Here is a 19789-nt window from a genome sequence, read left to right as displayed (position 1 = left end):
GAACTCTGAGGGGCAGGCACCTGTTGGTGCTCACCAATCTGAGGTTAGCACTGCGGGGATTGTGTGTGGGAGTAAGAGGAAGTGGAGGGGGTGGTATGGCTATGTGCTGTGGGTTATGACAATGGAGATATTTTTGGGAAGTTGATTGGGGGGTTGTCGGTAGGCGAAGGATGATTGGTGGTGCTGTAAAGCTGACGTGGGTCATGCTGTAGGTGGCTTCTCTGGCTCTCTTAACTTTAAATGCCTGCTTGATCCCTTCAGCTATTCATCTTCCCTGGTAAATCAAATCTTCTCTACCTCCTTCAGGCTTTAAATATTCATTTTCAGCCTCCCACCTTAGGGGTTGTTGCAGTCATACCCATTGCACTGTGCTGTGTGTGGTATCATCTGGCTGTTATATCCCTGAGTTAAATTGGTTTTCAAATATTAAGCAGTTTTCTGAAAAGGTGGACAATGAAAAAATTATTAAGCTCATTAGTTTTACAGGAATAGCTTGTCATCAAAGTTTTATTTTATGTCCTTTAAACAGGTGTGCAAAAGTATCCTGGGGGGAAAATGCAGTAATTTAAAGGCACTATGTGTGGAATTTTGACTTCCCAGCTGCTGCCCCCTAGTGGTGTGACACCAATAAGAGCAGTTTATATCCACCAAGACTCAAAACTTCATCCATATCATGCAGGAACTGAGCCCCAGGATCCAGAAGGTCAGTGTTTTTAATTTCAGCTTAATATTGTCTGTGTCCTTGCATTGATATAGAATCCTTCCAAGCCCATCTTTTACGCAGATCCACCATTTTTTGAGTAATCCTGAATATAAAGAGAGAGACAGCGACGAACCACCACAAACACTGAATTTATTGTCTAATTTTCCTACAAATCAAAAGTAGCAAAATCGATTATGCAATTTAAAAATAAAAAATGATTTTAAACCAAAACAATATTTCAAGGCCGTGCCTGTCAAAGACGATTGTTATTTCCATGTGCGTCAACGTTTTTTGCGTGACATGGCGTACAAACCCATCAACATTTAGAAAGGTCATCTCCACACAGAAGAAAGGAAGTGGCACAGAGATACAGACAAAAGCAGGCATTCACAGATTTGACACTGATTAAGTCAGCTACAACATGAAGAGGAAGAGCAGGAGTGGAGGGGGGCTGCAAAGCAACTTGCAGTGTCACAGCAACCATAGACAGGCTAAAGTTTAATCCCTACAATATATGAGATTTGCAAAGTTGGGTGCGTAGAACAGTATCAGCTGATCTGCAGGGATTGTAGACTAGGTTTGACTTTGTGACCTCCATCAGTTAATGCTATGCTTATTTATATTTATGTTCATAGAAATAGTGAAATATATTTTTTTTTACTGTTTAAAACAATGTTGATGTTCTGGTAAAAAAAACCTAAATTGATTAAATTATGAAATAAACTTGTTTTGAGAATCTTTCTAAACAGCACAAGTGATGGGGTTTGTCTGTTCTTTAGGTACAAATTCCTATAAAAACTATGGCTTTAGTCACACTGTGATTTAAGGAGCTGAAAATGAAAGGCTCTGCTTCACAGATACTGTGGCGTGATGAAATCTAGAATTACCAAACTTCTTGGCAGGAGCAGGGAGGTGATGCCAATACTGATGGAGAGGTCTTAGTAAAAAGCACCTCAGCATTGCTGATTCTGAGTTTGATGTGAGCTCGAGGCAAGAAAAGATGTGGATGAAAGTATAAAAATGGAGATGGATGTTTTTTGCCATAGAGGGCTGCGAGGACTACAAGCGTAATGATCGATGAAGCAAAGGCCCCCGAGTGAACTCCGGATTCTGCTCTATCTCTGATCCTTCGTGTTGCTTTTTACGAAGCTGATGTCTATATTTCAAGCCTCATAAAGTTCATCTTTCCTCCATCCCCTACTCTCTGTCTCTGCCTTTAAATTTCTCTCCTCTCAGTTGGGTCATTCCATCCTCTCTCCCTCATGCTGGTGAGCCTTTCCAGTGTGAAAACATAAAACTATAAATCAACAGCAGATTGAAACTTAAGTGAGGGGAAAATGCCTCTGACTTGACCTCCTCTGAGCTGCCATTCTCAGCGTGAATACATCATTCAGAATGACCTCTGTGTTTGTTTTTGTGCAGCCTGGCTTCTCAAAGCTACTCTTTCATAGAAGGTTATGTGTTAGACGGGAAAGGGAACAAGTGCAATTCAACCACTAGTGTAGCGATAACGTCACATATGGTGGTCTATAATACTGAGGGGCTATCAGTGCTGTCGCCAAGGTGGGCTGCCGTGGACTGGCAGAATTTCAGCCCCCAAATACTTGCGCTAATAGATCTCAGTGAGAGAGTGTATTTACACAGAGAAATAACAGGGAAGCCCATGCAGTAGTGTCCGGTGACCAGTGCCAACATGTGGGGATATTAATAGCAGGGTGGGCAGGTGATAGCATTCTGAGAACAGATGGAGCCTTTGATATTCTCCCCTCAGATCTCTATTTAAAAGACAAAAGCAAAATGAAAGCACAAGACCAAGAGGACAGGTGTGGTAAAAGGGACATGCAGCATGCGTGTGTCCAGACAAAACGAGGCACCGAGAGGCACGAGTCTTCTCTATTATTGGGAATTCCATTGGCTGTTGGTGCAGCAGATGAATGGGGTTGGTGTGCTGCTCCGTTACATACACCAATGCCTGAAATGCAGAGGATTACTGTGTCTGCAGAAATATACCGCAAAGCATGTGCCACTCTCCAGCACATTCTGACATGGGCTTGCAGCACGCTCATTATAGGGCCTGGTTTGTCTTGGTGTTTATGTGTTAACACCACATATGAACACCCAGTCCTGGAGCCACACTTCAAACCCTACTACAGCTAATAACAAAATAAAAAAATCCCACGCTGGTAGTTTATATTGTAGCATTTATACGCATGTATGGTATGCTAACATTGGTTTAGTAGTTACATTTCATGCAATTTCATCAATGCATTTATTATTTTTTGTTATTTTAATTATTTTAAAAATTTAACATACAAACTGTCACTGGCAACACATCTGGAATTAGGAGAAGGCTTTGGGCCAGATTAATCTTCTGAGGTAAACCTACCCTGACTAAATAGTTTGGAGACTTGTGAAATGTAAGTAGGTTTTCATGTGATGTACATCAGAATTGTTATTTTCTTTGTTTTCTTTTACAAATTCTGGTTGAGTCAGGTAGAGTCAGCATCGATGAAAATTATCGCCCCAAATTAACTAAATTTCACCATAGGATGATGGGTGTGTCCATGTCTGCAACAGAGTGTAACCCTGTTAACATTCTGGTATCCAAGTCCTTACAGTGGAAACCTAGCCATTTATTTTGGTTGAAGCCAAAACTGTTTGGGGTTTTTTTTTTCAGCTGTTTTTGATTTCTGTGTGTCCGATTATTGTCTTTGTTTCTATAATGAGAAAACTTGGAAAGCAATTATATAAACACAAAAATTGCATATTGTAATTGCCTATGAATGGAGCTAGGGTTGGGGTTATCTAGACCATAGACCTTATTTAGTCCTAACTTATAACCCTAATCGTAGGCTTGCAAAGTACATTATATGAATTTGGGGTTTTGAAAGCTTTTCTCCCAAATCTAACAAACACAGTAAAAGTTTAAAATTCTACAAATCTAAAAAGAACACCATAAAATCCATATGGTTTGTCAGTTACTGGCCCTTTAAGTACTAGTACAGCTATAATTTAAAAAGGCATTGTGTGTTTTGTGATGAGGCAATGCATTGGAAACTGTACTTATTTTAACAGTTACAATTGTCTTCCTCTACATGTACATCAAGGGATTCGTAACTTCCAGCAACATGGTTCATGAAAATCAGACACCCCTGTGCTTCAGAAGGGCTTGAAGGGGTCCGTAGGGGTATGGTTGAAGCTAGCATCGGCGAAGATGGCCAGCGTGCCCACAGTGGTGAAAACGACGAAAATCCACAGGAACATCCGGTCCACCACCATTGCCACATATTGCCAATCTTCTTTCAGCTAAAAGAGGCCAGCGAAAGACAAGAGATTAAAAAGAGAAAGAATGGGTACAATAGAAAGAAAATGAATATAAGGAAAGGAAAACAGTGGGAAAATGGCAAAAGACAGACAGACACAAGAGACAAAAAGACAACAGTACAAACGTCAGAAATAAAGCCATGTTGTTCAGATAAAAAGTAGAGAGGAAGAAAAAACTGGAAGGACAATAAACATATTAATGCTCTAAGGTTTAAGTAAATGATAGCTCTAACCCTAACCCTGTGATAATATGTTGGTTCTCCTCAAAAATGTCATCTCAAATCTTGACAATTAGGGGACAAAGAAAACTGTCATTCTAAGTGATATGCATTACAAAAACACTTTTGCTTGGTTTATGTTTAGGGTTAGGGGTCATCACTTTTTTTTTTTTTTTTTTCTTTTTTTTTTTTGAAGTGACATCAGAAACAGCAGCATGTGACATCACGTGATGGCGGAGCTTCAGTTCATCCTTTGTCATCCTTTTTTTTTTTTTTTTTTTTTTTTTTAATAGGACAGGGGGAAAGAATGAAAGAAAGAGGGGGAGAGGAAGAAAGAAAACCAAAGGGGAGAAGAGACGGTGAGAAGGGGGGGAAGAGAGAAAAAAAAAAAAAAAAAACTAAAGACAACTTAGATATTCAGTGATTAAGCTTTATCTGTTGAATGCTCGAAATGATCAAACCCTGCCCTTCACTCCAGATGTGACCTTGTGGATCTTAGAAGGTTAAACGTGCTCAAACATTCAAACTTACCGCTTCATAGTCTTTTTCAGCCTGCAGAGCCTCGGCTATGTATGTGATGGCCTCTATGGCTGACTTGAGCTCATCAGGTAGTGCAAGGTAGCTACTGGGGCCATCAATGAACTTCCTCAGGTCTGTGCATATGCCATCCGGCTGGTACCTTCATGACAGCACAATTATAATAATGTTACAGAAAAGTATCAATAATAAACAAAATATTGTGATGGTAAATATATATGTCTGGACGGATTCAGGAAAAAGACAGAGTGTCAACACCCAAAGACAACAAATGCACACGAGCGTGCAGAATGTAGCGATGTGTGAGCAGGTGTCAGCCCACGCTAATTAAAAGCTGTAAAATAGCTCAGCTTTTATGAGCTGGGCTGCGCGTCTCCTTTGCACTTTACTGTCAACCACAGAGGAATAATGAGAAGGTCAGAGGAGCTCCCCGGGTCCCCCTCTGCGAGTTTGTACAAGGCGCTGCCCTTCACATGCTGACCAAGCTGCTCTGTGTGTGTGTGTGTGTGTGTGTGTGTGTGTGTGCATGTTTCTGTGTTTAGTTGTTGCCCTTAGTTACCAACTGTCAGCTGCTACTGGGTGCCAGGAGTTATTGGGAGAAGCTAGTAGAAAGGTGTTGTGTGTACCTGTGTGACTCTGCTGTCAGTTATAAATACTGTATTAACGTGACAGTTCTAACTTTAGAGGTCAAGTTATTTTTCATTTCTTTATTTTCAAAACATAGAAAGTAAAAAATGTGTTACGTCAGTTAGTTACATCGCAAAAAGACAATCTTCGAAGGCACTATTATTGAACTTTATAATTTGCAATTATTATTTTATTTTATTTTATTATTATCATGTCTGCTTTCAGACTAGTTAAAACAAAATATCCAAAATGCTTTTTTACAATTGTTTACAATTACAAAACATTTTATATTTATACAAATTAATACATATGTAGTTTACATATTTAAATACATGTATTTATGATGTGAGTAATTTATTGTTAAAGGGTATTTAACATTGTTTTGAATAAATAATGCATGAAATTTTATGACTCTCACCAATAACCTCAGACAAGCCTGTTATTAGAAGTTAATTCGTCATCAGCACCATAACAATATGATCAAACAAGTCGTTAAATATGACCAAAATTTGTAATATATAGTTAGATTAGATCATGCTAACTGCTAACTGAAGCCTGCCTTGTCATTGATGAGTTACCGTTGCTATGACAATCTGGAAGTAAATGTGCTCAACTAAAAATCAAGAGCTCCCGCCATCCAGCCAAGAAGTAACGTACACATGTGAATGCCCTGTTACTACTAGCACTATAATTATGAATGTTAGCCAGCTTTAACATCTGGTCAAACAACAGCAAGTGTGTCAGTCTAGTATCAAAAATGTTAATTGTACTAAAATGGGCATTGTGGCATTATTTCTATCAGTCTGCTCTCATGTGTCTGGATTTAAAAGCAAGAGAAAGACCGTGTTTCTAAGTTAGTCAGCACACTCTCGCACTAGCAACACAACAAGTCTTACACTTTCCTTCTTTTTCTACCCCCCAAAAATGTATGCTCCTGGAATGTATTACTTTCAAATATGTGCTCAATACCATGAAAAAAAAACCATAACTTAACAATTCATTGTCATGAACATAAAAACATTTTACTTTTTCTTGGCTATTTCACAAACCTCTGTTCAGATCAGAACGTTTCTTATGAATTCAACTTGTTATCATCAGGAGGATGGAATTCAGACTTCTTGTTGAACACTGATATAGTCTTGCTTCACACAGTTGATCATTTACATTACATAACTCATTCTATAATTTTTCGGTAATAATTCTTGCACGGAATCATGCAGCATGTCCTTCAACAATGGCACATTAATTATGTCCTTGTTGCCTTCAGCAGAAAGACACACTAAGACCTCCTATACTTCTATGAACTTACGAAGTCATACAGCATGCAAGCACATCACAGCTGAAGTGCTTTTCTGAGTAGCATTGCTTAAGTTCCAGCCTAAAACTTTATGGATTTTCACCTGACATTCAATAACCTCTACAAAGGCAGAGCAGCTGGTTTTCTTATGAAACACCTCAAATATTAAACACCTCCTTTAAAAAACATTGCAAAAAACCAAAAAAAACCAAAAAAGATTGACAAGATAGGCAGGTATCCACCAGAGGGCAGTGTAGCACAACGTTAAAAGTGGTAACCTCTCAGGCAGGACAGAGGAGACAGCTGCTTGGTATTCTTTGCATGAAATTAGAGGTTTGCAACGCAGCGCTGCCACCGCTGCTCATCCTGCGAGTGTGGCAGGTGAAGAATCTGTGACCTAAGAAGGATGAAGTCCTAACAGGTTGAGAGAGAAAGGAAAAAGGGAGGGGGAGACACAGTGTGGCCTCTTAACCCCCTCCTCCCTTTTCCCTCCTGTACGGCTCAAAGCAGCACTTCATCAGCGAGAAGTAAATGAGTATTCAGGAGACTAATTCAACTAAAACTGGCTGCATCTGGTGCCAAGACATGCACTAAACCCAATTAAGAGAGGCGCGCGAATGTACGTGTGGACCCAAGAGAGATACTGCTGTCTCATCAAATTCCTCTAACAGAGCCCCTCCCCCCTCACTGTTCATTCACCTAGACAGTGACTCTAATGTGTCAGAGTCCATTTGGGTGGGTCATTATTGTTTTAGCAAAGATTCTTTCCCTCTAGACATATCTAATTTCTCCCAGGAGTAGAGATTGAGGGACAGCTACACTGTGAAGCAAACTTCATGGTGTATTGTGAGAGAAGCAGGAATCTACGTTAGTTGACAGTGTCGTATGGCTGATTGGGAAGACATACAGGTCCCCACCCTATGTAACTACTTAAGGAAGGTCAAAGAATTTTCATGCACAAAGGATCGAGACTGGGGTTACTGTAATTCAATTTGTTGCCAAATTGTGCAACACTGGCCTGCATCCAGCTCTTTACTCAACATCATCGGCAGCCCTCTGTGGAACTTTTGATGTAAACCTGCAAACTGCGTTTCAGTGGAGGTGTTTGGGTTTATAAAGCTATATATATATATATATATATTGTAACATCTCAGAGTACTTTAAATAAAGATAAGACCTTGGCAGTAGTCATTACTGACACTCAGACATCTGTCACTGAATAAAACAAAGGTCAGAAAGACCTCACAGAAGGAGATCTTAAACAGCCAATCTGTTCCTTCTTTGCAACAGCTCCATAAATGATGATTTGACAGTTTAAGCTTCAGTAGAAAGGGCATCGATACAATATGTGACAATATGAGACTTCAAAGAAGATATTTTAGTGCATTTAGTAAAATATTTTGGCATAGCAAAAGTACATAAAGTATAGTGGATGAAGTAAAGTGCATTTAAATACAAACACACACAAACTGCCTGGATCTCTCAGTGTAGATGAAAATGGAGATGCAGGAGGAGAAGGAACAGATGTGATGTGATAAAAGTTTATTAAGAGCAATGACAGATGGAGGCTGGGGAAACCAGGGCTTCAGACATAACCTACTATATGAACTTGAGCCTTAATTAATGCATTTAATGTGGAATCAACCAGTAACACTGGCAGCAAACCAGCCCCAGAGCATGATGCTACCACCACCATGCCTCACAGCTGGTACAGTGTTACCTTTAAATCCTCACCTTTATTCTAAACATGCCTCCTGTCATTGTACCAAATAGCTCAGTGTTTGTCTCATTGGACCATAAAACCTTTCTGGCTCGGCTTGTCCAAGTGAACAGCTGCAAATTTTAGTCGAGCCTTGTTAAGTTAAAAGACAATGTGGAACCTCCATCTCCGTTTATTAAACAATTTAAGTGTTTAATTTGAGTCTGTATGGAGACTTCTGACCGTGTGGAATAGAGAAACCTGAAAATAGTTTTTGGACCCAATTCTTTTTTTAGTTAGTTAAACCTTGTATTGGATTATGGGATGATACAGGCGTTTCACATGTGGTTATATACGTTGTCTTTTCAATTCTCTCATCAGGAAAACTGCCACAAAAAAATTAAGTATTTTTGTAAAAAATGAGTGGGCTAAAGTGCATCCATAACTTTCCTTTACACATATTTTGGTTTTGATTTTGTTAAATAAATAATGACACTGTGTAATATGTTGTATTTTTGTCATCTGAGCTTGTATTTAAATATTTCTAGAACCATTTATAATTATGTCCTGATATATAGAACCTTAGAATTGAAACGGGGTGTACCTTCGTTTTCACATGACTCTAAATATGTGAGAATGTGGAGATGGTTCTCATATTCTGAATAAATGTTCTCAGGTAGTGTAGAAAAGCCCTTATAGCTAATGAACAGGGATCTTCTTTCTTCTTCTTCTTCTTCTTCTTTTTCCTTATTGTGAGCCAAAAAACATTGGATAGATTTCGTTGGCCTCACTGAGAGAATATATTATGCAGCACAATGTAATAAATGTGTGCACGTATAGGTGACAGAAGAGGAGAGGAATTACTTCTTGTGCTGCAGCTGCTGCTATTATGGTAGCATTTGGTATCTTTAAATATGGTGTTTGTCTGTTCAAGAGGCTCTGTGCTTTTAAACACTGTTGAATTTAATTCAAAGTGAAAAAAGCACCTAAAATATAACAGAATTTTAATTCGTCTTAAGTTGAGGTGGTAAGCGCTAAGGAGGAAACCTGAACTTCTATGAGTGCAAGGTTGTGTAGACACTAAAGTGATATATATTTGAATCCATTTCGACATGACATCAAATCAAATTTGTTTATTCTTAATGTATTTGATCTTATTTTACTGCACAAGTATTGTTTCTAAAGTAATATTTGGAAAACGCATCTAATGATATATATATATAATGGAATTAAACTTATATACCAGTATGTGATTCACTTCAAGAATCCCATAAGACATAACAGAGACAAGAGCAGTCGCTTCTCATCCTACTAATGATGAATGGAATCTCTTCATATCCATCTGTCCGGGTTTTGCCTGAATCAACAACTGTTCACCTGCTCCACTTCACACATGCTGTTTCTGGGTTCATTTGCTTTTTCTTCAAACATGCAGGCTAAACCAAATCCAGGCACACTCACAACCACGAGAGCAAGCATGTGCACGTATAAGCCTGGCTTTACCTGTTGGGTTTGGGAAATAAAATGGAAGAGTCAGGTTTCCGGATGAAGTATTCGTCAGAAGCTATGCTAATTGCAGTGACTTTTTTTTCCCGGCGGGGTACGGTCTCCAGAGACAGGGGGGTCTCCACCTTTGGCCGCAGCATGCCCAGGTAAGGAGGGAGCATGTGGATGAAGATCTAGGTGGAGAGTAAAGGCAAAAAAGAACAGAGATACTTTTACAATTCCCATTAAAGACAGTTCGGCCAGAAGACTGTTTCCATGTGGAGAGATCCCCAGGTTTTAGGAACAACCTCACCTACTTCCAAGACTGCGTGGAGGGGGACAATGATCTGGTGAGGTGAAGACTCCAGCAACATTTAAAACACAAGGGAACAGCTTTATTTGCAGACCAACACTTTCGGCTTGTGGCCTTCATCAGGGTTGCCGAAACACCATGTTTCCATGCGCAGTCATTTATATATAGGCATGTTGTATACAGCGCTTTGAGTACTCCGGGAGAGTAGAAAAGCACTATATAAGAATCAGTCCATTTACCATTTATCATATTTGTCAGCATGGCTCTGTTCTAGGGTTTTCCTGCTCTTCCACACATACATGCAAAGTATAAAGTGATAAATGTAGAAGCAGGAGCTGGGGTGGAGGCGGTGGCAAAGCAGCTTGCAAATGTGATACTGGGATTTCCTATTCCTATGAAGTTACTTAAATTTGAATTTCTGACTATGTAGACATTAACATGTATTTGATTTTCTACAATTTATCACAGTGAATTGCTGTATTATCAGAAAAAGACTGCATGCAATTGCCAACATGCAACATTTCTGGCAGGTTTTTGGTTGGTATGCTTAAAAATCTCATCTCAGTAAGATAACTTTTGTCTGATTGGCTAATTGATTAGTTTAAATTTAAGGGCATAAGTTGGACTAGAAAAAGTTGATAACTTGCAATATATGTTATTTCAATACACAGTAAAAGTCACATTAATATCGAATCATGAATGAAATATTGTGTTAATATCATATTGTGGCATGTCTGGTGATTCCTGCCCTCTCTAGATTAAATAGTGCACCCTATATAAGATCAGCTTAGCCTTCAGATGCTGTGGACTGGCTCTGAGATTGGTTCATTTGCTGGAATTGTTGCTAGGCTTTTCTTTGTGGCCTGTCTGAGCAAACTCTATGCTCATCTTCAGAATTTAGCAGTTTCGAGATGTTAAAAAACACATTTCATAGCATTCATTTATGAATGTGTAGATGTGCATTTCTTTTGCTAAAAAAAGACCACAGAAGGTTATTTGCTGTATATTTTCAGTCAATAGCTTGTTAGCACTCACACCTCATGGATCCATCATCTTTGCTGGCATTAAAAGTCCATTTGTTAGGATTCTTGTTTCATGATTAAGGGGACAGCTGGAGTGCACTTGCCCTGTATTTGCCTATTAGAGATGACAAATAGTTCTAAATATTGAATTTTGCAGTAAGATAACCTTTGAAAGCAGTTGCTGCTGAATGATGTGGGTGGAGAAACTAAATGGGTAATGCTTTCCAGTTCTTCAAAGTCTCCTTTCGAGGTTTTCTTCGAACACAGTACATAAGTCTGTGTGCTTCAGTGAAGCACTTCAGTAAAGGATTCAGGCTGTCCTGGGCACAAGGGAGTGTAATTAAAACAGAAAAAACAGTTTGATAGGACATGATAAAAATTAAGTGCGTTGAGTCTTCATCAGAAGCTGTCGGACTTGGAGCTCCTTTGATATCAATATCAAGGGAGTCAATGATAAAACAGCACGTCAGGGTTGAACTTTAGCCTTGATCAATATCATAAATGCTGTAAATGGCTGCTCTATCTGCGCTTTGAAGTGCTTTCATATTCTTTTTGTGAAAGAACTCCTGGCTCACCAGTATTGACAGATGGATGTCAATAATAGCCCCCTGGCGAGGAACATAAACTGGCAAAAACTCAATAGCGAATTTAATAGTGATTTTGAGTTCATTTACAACCAAACGTCCACGCCTTTATACAACTTCCAGTATGCGTTAGTTTCACCTGCTGTTTCTGCCATGTTTCCTAGCTCTCAGTCCGAGGCAGCACATCAGTGAGTCACTCGCTGGAGCCTGATAGACTTGACTGAGAGCTCTGAGACATGATGGAGGGTCCTTTTTTAATGTAATTTAAATAAAATTTAATAAACTTTACTATTTTTGTTCACTCCCACAGCAGCAGTAAAGAGTAGATGGTCACAGACAGTCGTTGGTGAAGAAAATGGAGCATTTATAGGAAAATCTTTCTCTCAGGAGTTTGTTCAGGCCAGAGTGGAAGTGGAATGTGTGAGATTTCAAGTCAGAAATGCCGAAAGAAACAGACGGACTGACTGGGACATTTATGAACATTTTCCATAGAAATGATACAATGGCACTATCAATTAGACATTCAAAATATTGTTAGTAATTATCATAGATCAAGCAGAGAAATGTCAGAAAATCCCCAATTGTCTCTCAACTTTCTTCCTTACTGATACTGTGTGACATCTGTCTGATTTCCCACAGCTTGGCTGACAATGAGCAGTGAAAATAAGAGAGGAAACAGCACCTCGGAGAGCAGCACTTCATCTACAAAGACCGTATTCCTCAACAATGGCTGCTAAAACTCTGATAGTATTGCTGTTGAGTGTGTGTGGTGCTCGGGCAGACACCACAGAGAGACGTAAGCTCTGCACTCGAGAGCATCTAAAGCATCACCTGGTGATGGAACAGAAGGAGGAGGTGTCCTAGTCGTCTGTAGTGACTGTCTGGAGAAAGAAAACGAAACACTGAATTCAGCCACCAAGATGGGGGTGGAATAAAGAGCAGCACAGTTAATGTCTACCTAGAGATGGGCTGAAATGCTGAAATAGGATATGACCATATTTGGAGTGTCACTGTTAGCTGTGTCACCAGGTGCATCAGTAATTAACTGTGATATTAAATGTGCAACAAATTTTAGCAAGCAATAATGGGATTAAACAAAAAGCATACGTAGCAGAAATCTGAAGAGCCAGCTGCTTTGTGTCTGAATACAAGCAAACGCTGAAGGAGAAACATAACTTTAGGCCATAAAAAAATTACCCCAGTACATTTCATACTAGTCATTAATAGGGATTAATATTGAAATCAGATATGGAAACAAACACCATTTAACAGGCTCTAGACAGCCTACTACATAAATTTGGTCATTTTCTCTGAGACACACTCACTTTAGGACTGGTGGCCATTACAGGAAGTTTTTTTCCTTAAACTTAAATATTTGTTCTTTTAGTGGCTGATTGACCAGCCTTAAATTAGGCTTTTGAAACACAGAAACAATAAATACAAAATTAATCATTCGTTTCTTTCTAATGTTTTGCGTCCAAAAATGTCTTCCTTTCACATTTTATTGTTTCTTTAATTACCCACGAGTAGGAGTGAAACAGAATCTATGCTCCTCCTTTTCCTCATCAATCCGGCGCCAAGCAGTTCAATCTGCCCAGTGTGTGGGAGCCTTTCTGTGGTGAATGTACCCTGAAACCATGACAGAACTTGGACCAAAGCACAGAGCTGCTACTTACGCCTGTAATTAGCTTCACACAATGTACACTGGGGGCAACAGCAACTGATGGAGGTTAATGGTATAACATGACGTTTAAAGTGTCGAGAACTATGTGGACCTAATTGAGTAGTCTGCCTCGACCCACGCTAACACAGCTTTCAAAGCCAAATTAATGCCAAAGTTTAATTTATGTATTTCAGGTGCACAGTCTTTAACATGATGACCCATTAGCCATTTGAATATACAAGACAGTGACCATTTTCAAGATGCTAACAACTGCTGGTAAAATATAATTTTTTGAGGTGGAGTCTTGATTTTAGTTTTCATGCATGTTCACAATGTAGAAATATACTTCCTAACCCTCAGGTTACTCATAAGCTTCTTTGTATCAAATTAGTAAATTTTTTTCCCCAATTAATTTACTAAAGGGGAAGTAGAGGTACTATGGAGTAGAGGTAGTACTTTTTCTGTGAGCCACATCTCATGATTGGTCTTTTCATGTACAATCTAGTGTCTGAACTCAGCCTGACCCTGTAGCCACCCTTTGCTTTGCACACTCTTGGCATTCTCTCAATGAGCTTCATGAGGTCGTCAGTCTTGAAGGAGTTCCCAGAGATGCTGAGCACTTGTTGGTCCTTTTGCCTTCACTCTGGGGTCCATCTCACCCCAAACCATCTCCATTGGGTTTAGGTCACACATTAAGAAGCCAACAAATTCCACAAATGAACCCCGAAAACCATTTCAGCTTCATCATCAAGCTCACTGAGACGAGGCCAAGGGTTTGCAGCGCTGTCAACAAAGCAAAGAGTGGCTGCTTTCAGGAATCTAAACTATAAAACACATTTTGTTATTTATCACTTTTTTCTTTGCTAGATAATTCCATACATCTTGCTTCATATCTTTCATGTATTCAGTTTGTATCTACAATGTAGAAAGTGTTAAAAATAAAGAAAAACCATTAACTGAGAAGATGTGTCCAAACTTTTGACTTGTAGTGCATTTACTGTACATATCCTAATCAGGAGTTCAACATTTTAACAGCTTGTATGAGGAAGCTGTTGATCAGTCTGGAGATTCTGCCTTTTATATTGTCATGATCCTGAGTCCGTGACTCAGTGATTTTGTGTTTGGTGTATTTATTGTTATTATTTTCATTATTGTTTGTGGGCTGTTTTTGAATGGTTTGTGTTTTGTGTTTTAGATAGTGGGTTTCTGGGTTTGTGCTCCCCCTGTTGGTCCCTGGTGTTAGTGTTCCCCTGTCTCGTCAGGTTAATCAGGTCCAGCTGTGTCTCCCACCTGTGTGTGTGATTTCCCAGTGTCCCTCTGTGTATTTATAGTGTGTGTTTGCCTCTGCATTACTCTGTGAATCCCCTGCGTGCTCTCCCTGCTGTCCTCCCTTCATGTTCAGGTTTGTTGCTCTTTGGTTCAGTTTCTCCCAGTTTAGGTCATCCTTAGTTCTGTTTTGCCATCCCCACTTTATGTTCGGTATTCTTAATAAATCACCCTCACATCTGAATAAGTGCTGCATTTGAGTCCTCCTTCCACACATCACATGGCTGCTGCCCCAGTCGTGACATATATTCCATGACCATCTGACTGAGTACAAAATAAAGTTAATTCACAGAAAGTTAATTCTGTTGATCTGGACGCAACCTGCAAATGGACTGAATCTACTTTCTAAGATTTGTAATAAAAGTGTCCTAAAAAGATCATTGCTTGGCCTGTGACTATCAGGAGCAGTCATGCTTGAAGGAAGTTGGTAGGTGTAGCTTGGTTGTATATATGATTCACTACATTCAACCAATTTCTAATATGGAAAAATGTGTGTCTAAAAATATGGACATTACATTAAAGTCTCTTTAGCATTCGTGCAATGTCTTGTTGCAATTATCTGGTGTTTTTTAACTGTAATTTAAACAAAACATATAACATATTGAAGTCTTGTTGAAGTTGGAAATGCAACTCACCTTGGAGTTGCATAGATAAGATAGATGGTCTCTTGGGTCACACTAATTAGAGTTGATGGTAGTGATGGTGAGATGAAGCCTCATGATGAACTGAAGCTTCCCATCCAACTGGTCGACTCATGGTTCGAAGCATTGTGATGATTCATTTGCTCTACTGCGCCATCAAGTGGACAATTCAAGTGAAACGGGCTCAATGATTATAATGATGTGATGTGTAAACCGCTAAACCGAATAAATAAATTGTTTTTCATGGTTATTTATCCCGAATATTGTCTCAGTATGTCTGATACAAAAGAGAAAGTGGAAACTATCAGTACACAGTTTTTGGGATGATTGTGTAACTGCGTAATCATTCTTATGTACATCTCAATAATGACACAAACTAGTGTGTGGCACTTCAAGTTGAATGAATAAAGGAATTACTATTGTTCATGACACCAATAACTGAACTCTAAATATTAGTTATATTTAATATTATACTAATTTTATATTATATTAATTTAATTAATATTTGTGTATAATAAATTGGCAGCTTAACACAGGAATGTACATGGAAACAAAAAGGGAGGGAGTTGTGATGTGAATGTGCTTGTATAACAGTGCTCATGACACTAGGGAAAAGTTTTCATTTGTTTTTATTCAAAAATAGCAGCTTTCCCACAGTGCTGGGCTTAAGACGGTTCCTCTTTTTTGAGAGGATTTCTCCTGCTTTTGAAAATATCCTCTCACAGGGCACAGATGAAGCAGGGGTTGCAAGAAAAACCACAGCAAGTTTATACAAGTTTGGATAAAGAAATTTGTGTCCAGTACTCCAGTAGCTATGTACGTAATCCAATTCCACAACACGATGTGATGAGGGAATCAGCTGTGTTTTGCTGCCCATTTTATTTCGAATCTGGCGCGAACCGGTGAACCAGTTCCCGAATCAGTCACGTGATACGGACTGCCCGCGAGGCCTCGAACGTCACTGCATACGTAATCAACGCAAGCCTCGATACGCGCTTCAGAAAAACGCCCCCGCGATTACCCGACGCGCGATTCGAAGCTTCGACACACAGGACACATCACTAGTTGATGGTCCTAACCTACCGCTTGCTCTACTTCCTTGCTGACAGATAATTCAATGTTTAGAAGTTTTTTTCATTTATCACATAGCCTCCCAATATCCCCCTGTCCTTTCCAGCTCTCCTCACAGACATGCTGGCCACTTAATGACTTGCCTTAACGTATTTTCACAATGCAAATGAAAGGTGGTATTCTGACAAAACCTCTGACAACAGAAAGAAAGATTGCTTGTGCTTCTGGGCTGTTCTGGCACAAATGAACAACCTACAGTATATATGCAAGACACTGTAACAACACATGCTAGAAAGACAAAAACTATTTCTTAAGAGACACAGATATTATTTCCTTTCAGAAGTCTTGTATGATGATGTGCCAAGCAGGCAAAAATTAAGCTTGTGTGACCCTGAAATGTACGCTCACCTTGCGGACCCACATTGGCATCATGTGGGTGTTGGGAGAGCGATGGTGGAGGTTGAGGACAACCACGCTGAGGATGACAGAGAATGTGACCAGGACCATGGTAAACATGATGTAGTTGACGATGATGGGAACACCCAGCGAGGTCTCGGGGATCTTATCAGCCAGCAGCAGCAGGAACACGGTGAGGGTGAGCAGCACATTAATTGACAAACCCATCTTCTCACCTTGCAAAGAAAAAAAAAACACAATTATTTAGGAAAGTCAGAAACAGCGCATTTCTTGTTCCTGTGTTACGACTCATTAAGCTTTACCGGGCCAAGGTTTGTTCCATTTTCAACTCACTGAGATTCGAGGAGCATCTGGTGAATGTAATTTACTAGCAATGATGCTAATGAAAAATTCATCTCCCATTCTAAGTGAGGCTGATTGGGTGACACAGCATTGGCTCTTTAGTTCATTCCGTGGTCACGTACAAACTGTGTACGAACTGTGTTTGTAAATGACCACAGGCCTGTACTACGAGGCCAGATTTCATCACCAAGGTAACTTCGGGGTTAACCTGCAGTTTTATCTACTGCAAAAGTGGTTCACGTCTTACCTGGGTGCATCACATGATAATTTATGCTTTATGCTTATCTAATCTCCTGCAAAATTAGAGATCAACTTAGTTCTCCAATAGAATTGCGTTACCAGTCCTGGTGGATCCCTCAGACCTCTGTGCACATGCAATAGGAAGATTTAAGGTTTTCCAGTAGTATCTAATGTCTCTTGGTTTCTTAGAGACAACTTTTTTATTTAAATTTAATGTATTTCCGTTTCTGTGTGTTGGCCCTGCGACAGACTGGCGACCTGTCCAGGGTGTACCCCACCTCTCACCCTATGACAGCTGGGATAGGCTCCAGCGCCCCCCGCGACCCTGAAAAGGACAAGCGGAAGCGAGTGGATGGATGCATGGATTTCTTTCTGTTGGCTGCAAACGATTTACACCAAGACCCAGGGTTAATTTAGCAAGTTGCTAACCAACTCCGTGTGACGGCTTATCCTGACTGTCAGCGTTGGGGTAAATGAATCCAGATAACAGAAAGGCATCCTGGGTATGCTGAACTTGCTTCATAGTACAGGGCCCAGAAGGGTTGAGCTGGTATGTTAAGAGAGCAGTTTGTGGCCTCTCACTGAGAAGCAAAGCATCTCTTTCTGCATCACTGGAAAATTAATGTAAAACTGGAGGAGATTAAAAAAACAAACCCTACGATTCCCTGTGCTGTTTATGTGTCCCTTTACTGCGTGTTCAAATCAGTCATTTCATATGACCCTGGTTCAAGACTAGTAGGAGACACAAATCCCTGTGAGGGTTGCATCAGGAAGGCGATTCAGCAGAAAGTTCCGCCAATCAAATATGCAGATACATCTCTGGTGGCGACCACTTGTGAATACGGGAGCAGCAAAAAGAAGCTTTTGCTTGATCATCCCAATAAGACTCTTAGTGGTTGTTTTTAAAGGTCACTTGCCTGGTTGCTTTTTTCAGTGAACAAAGCAGATGGCACACACTGGTCAGTAAACTATGATACGTTTAGCAGTTATCCTAATCAGACATTTTCTGCAATACTTTTTTCCCACACGTTCCAAAAAATTTAAATAAAAATATTACAGAGTGTTAAAATGACTTTTTATAGCTATTTTAAACTCCTAAAAATAGGCCTACATCATTGTTCAAGAAAATAATAACTTTATCAATGTTTAATATATTTATATACTAAAATACATGCCTACATCAATGCATAATGACAGTATCATGTCAATGAATATTAATGCAGCTATGCAGGAATGCAGTATGTTATGTTCCGATCTGTGTACCTTATTGAGGTTCATGCATATTTGCACATCTGTGGGTTTTGTACTAAGTCAAACTTTAATATCTCAGGTTGTATTTTGCATATGCGTGTCCTAATCAATCAATGTACCCAATGAGCAGGCTTGTCCAAACATAAAGGTAAGCGTATAAGGGAAAGGACAGAGTCAAGCCGATTGCTCTAAGCTGTTTTTCTACCTCCTTCATTTTAAAGGTTATCAATTCAACTGTGTTCCACGAAGCACCTATCTAATCTGAAATTGGATCCGTTTATAATTAGCTAAATGCCTGATTGCCCATTTTAAACCGACCACACAAACTCAATTGGGAAATGGTATTAGCAGTTTTACATCAAGGTGGAGCTTGTTTACGATAACATAACGATAACGATCACATAAAGAGAGCTTTAATTCATAGTCATCAAGTGATCTGAAAGCAATTTCTGTAAAGTGTTTACCTGCATCGGGAGGCAGATAGAAGTTGAAGATGGCGATGATAGTAATCAGGATGCAAGGGATGATGATGTTGATGATGTAGTACAGAGGCTTCCTCTCGATGATCAGGTAAAAAGTCATTTCCTCATATTCGTCATCAAATGTGTTCTTCCTGCTTGGCTTGTGTCTTACGTACCACTCACCACTCTCTAGAGAAACATCCACAGCTTAGATTTCTATTAATTTTAGCGCATTTAGTAATCGTATTACACTAGCAACACATTTGCAAACCACAAGAAGGGGTTATGCAAAAATGCGATGCTTTGAATATACAGTAACATGAAAATACATCTGAAGTACTTCTACTTAAGAATATATGTATCACGTCATGAGTGCTCACCACTGAAAGACTCGTCCAGCTGGATCTCCCGAATCTCCTTGCCTTTTGAATTCAGGGCATACTGCAGGTCGATTTCTGTTGAGTCATATGTGTAAGAGCGAAACTGCATGGTGCAATTCTGCCAGTCGAATGGGAAATATGTTACCTAGACACAAAAAACTGGCATTTAAACGAGTTGGAAACAACGT

At 39.5% G+C, this 19789-nt stretch overlaps 1 protein-coding gene across 1 annotated transcript in view; it reads right to left on the bottom strand.

The window, feature by feature from the left end:
* Positions 1–873: 873 nt before the first annotated feature.
* Positions 874–19789, bottom strand: part of chrnb1 (cholinergic receptor, nicotinic, beta 1 (muscle)) — a 39964-nt gene continuing 21048 nt past the window's right edge. Inside the window, exons 6-11 of the mRNA XM_086287609.1 lie at positions 19602–19746; positions 19225–19410; positions 16919–17142; positions 9909–10084; positions 4777–4924; positions 874–4009 (exon numbers count right to left, since the gene is read on the bottom strand). Coding sequence (XP_086143735.1) covers positions 3863–4009; positions 4777–4924; positions 9909–10084; positions 16919–17142; positions 19225–19410; positions 19602–19746 — 1026 coding nt within the window. The 3' untranslated portion in view covers positions 874–3862. The remainder of the gene's footprint in view (positions 4010–4776; positions 4925–9908; positions 10085–16918; positions 17143–19224; positions 19411–19601; positions 19747–19789) is intronic.

Source organism: Aulonocara sp. 'chitande type north' Nkhata Bay, linkage group LG3 (assembly GCF_057382095.1).
Source record: "Aulonocara sp. 'chitande type north' Nkhata Bay isolate Kocher_YH1m ecotype deep benthic linkage group LG3, A_spYH_male_GT1.1, whole genome shotgun sequence".
NCBI classification, from domain to species: domain Eukaryota; kingdom Metazoa; phylum Chordata; class Actinopteri; order Cichliformes; family Cichlidae; genus Aulonocara; species Aulonocara sp. 'chitande type north' Nkhata Bay.
Note: the sequence above shows the minus strand (reverse complement) of the source record. Positions and strands in the feature narration are given on the sequence as shown.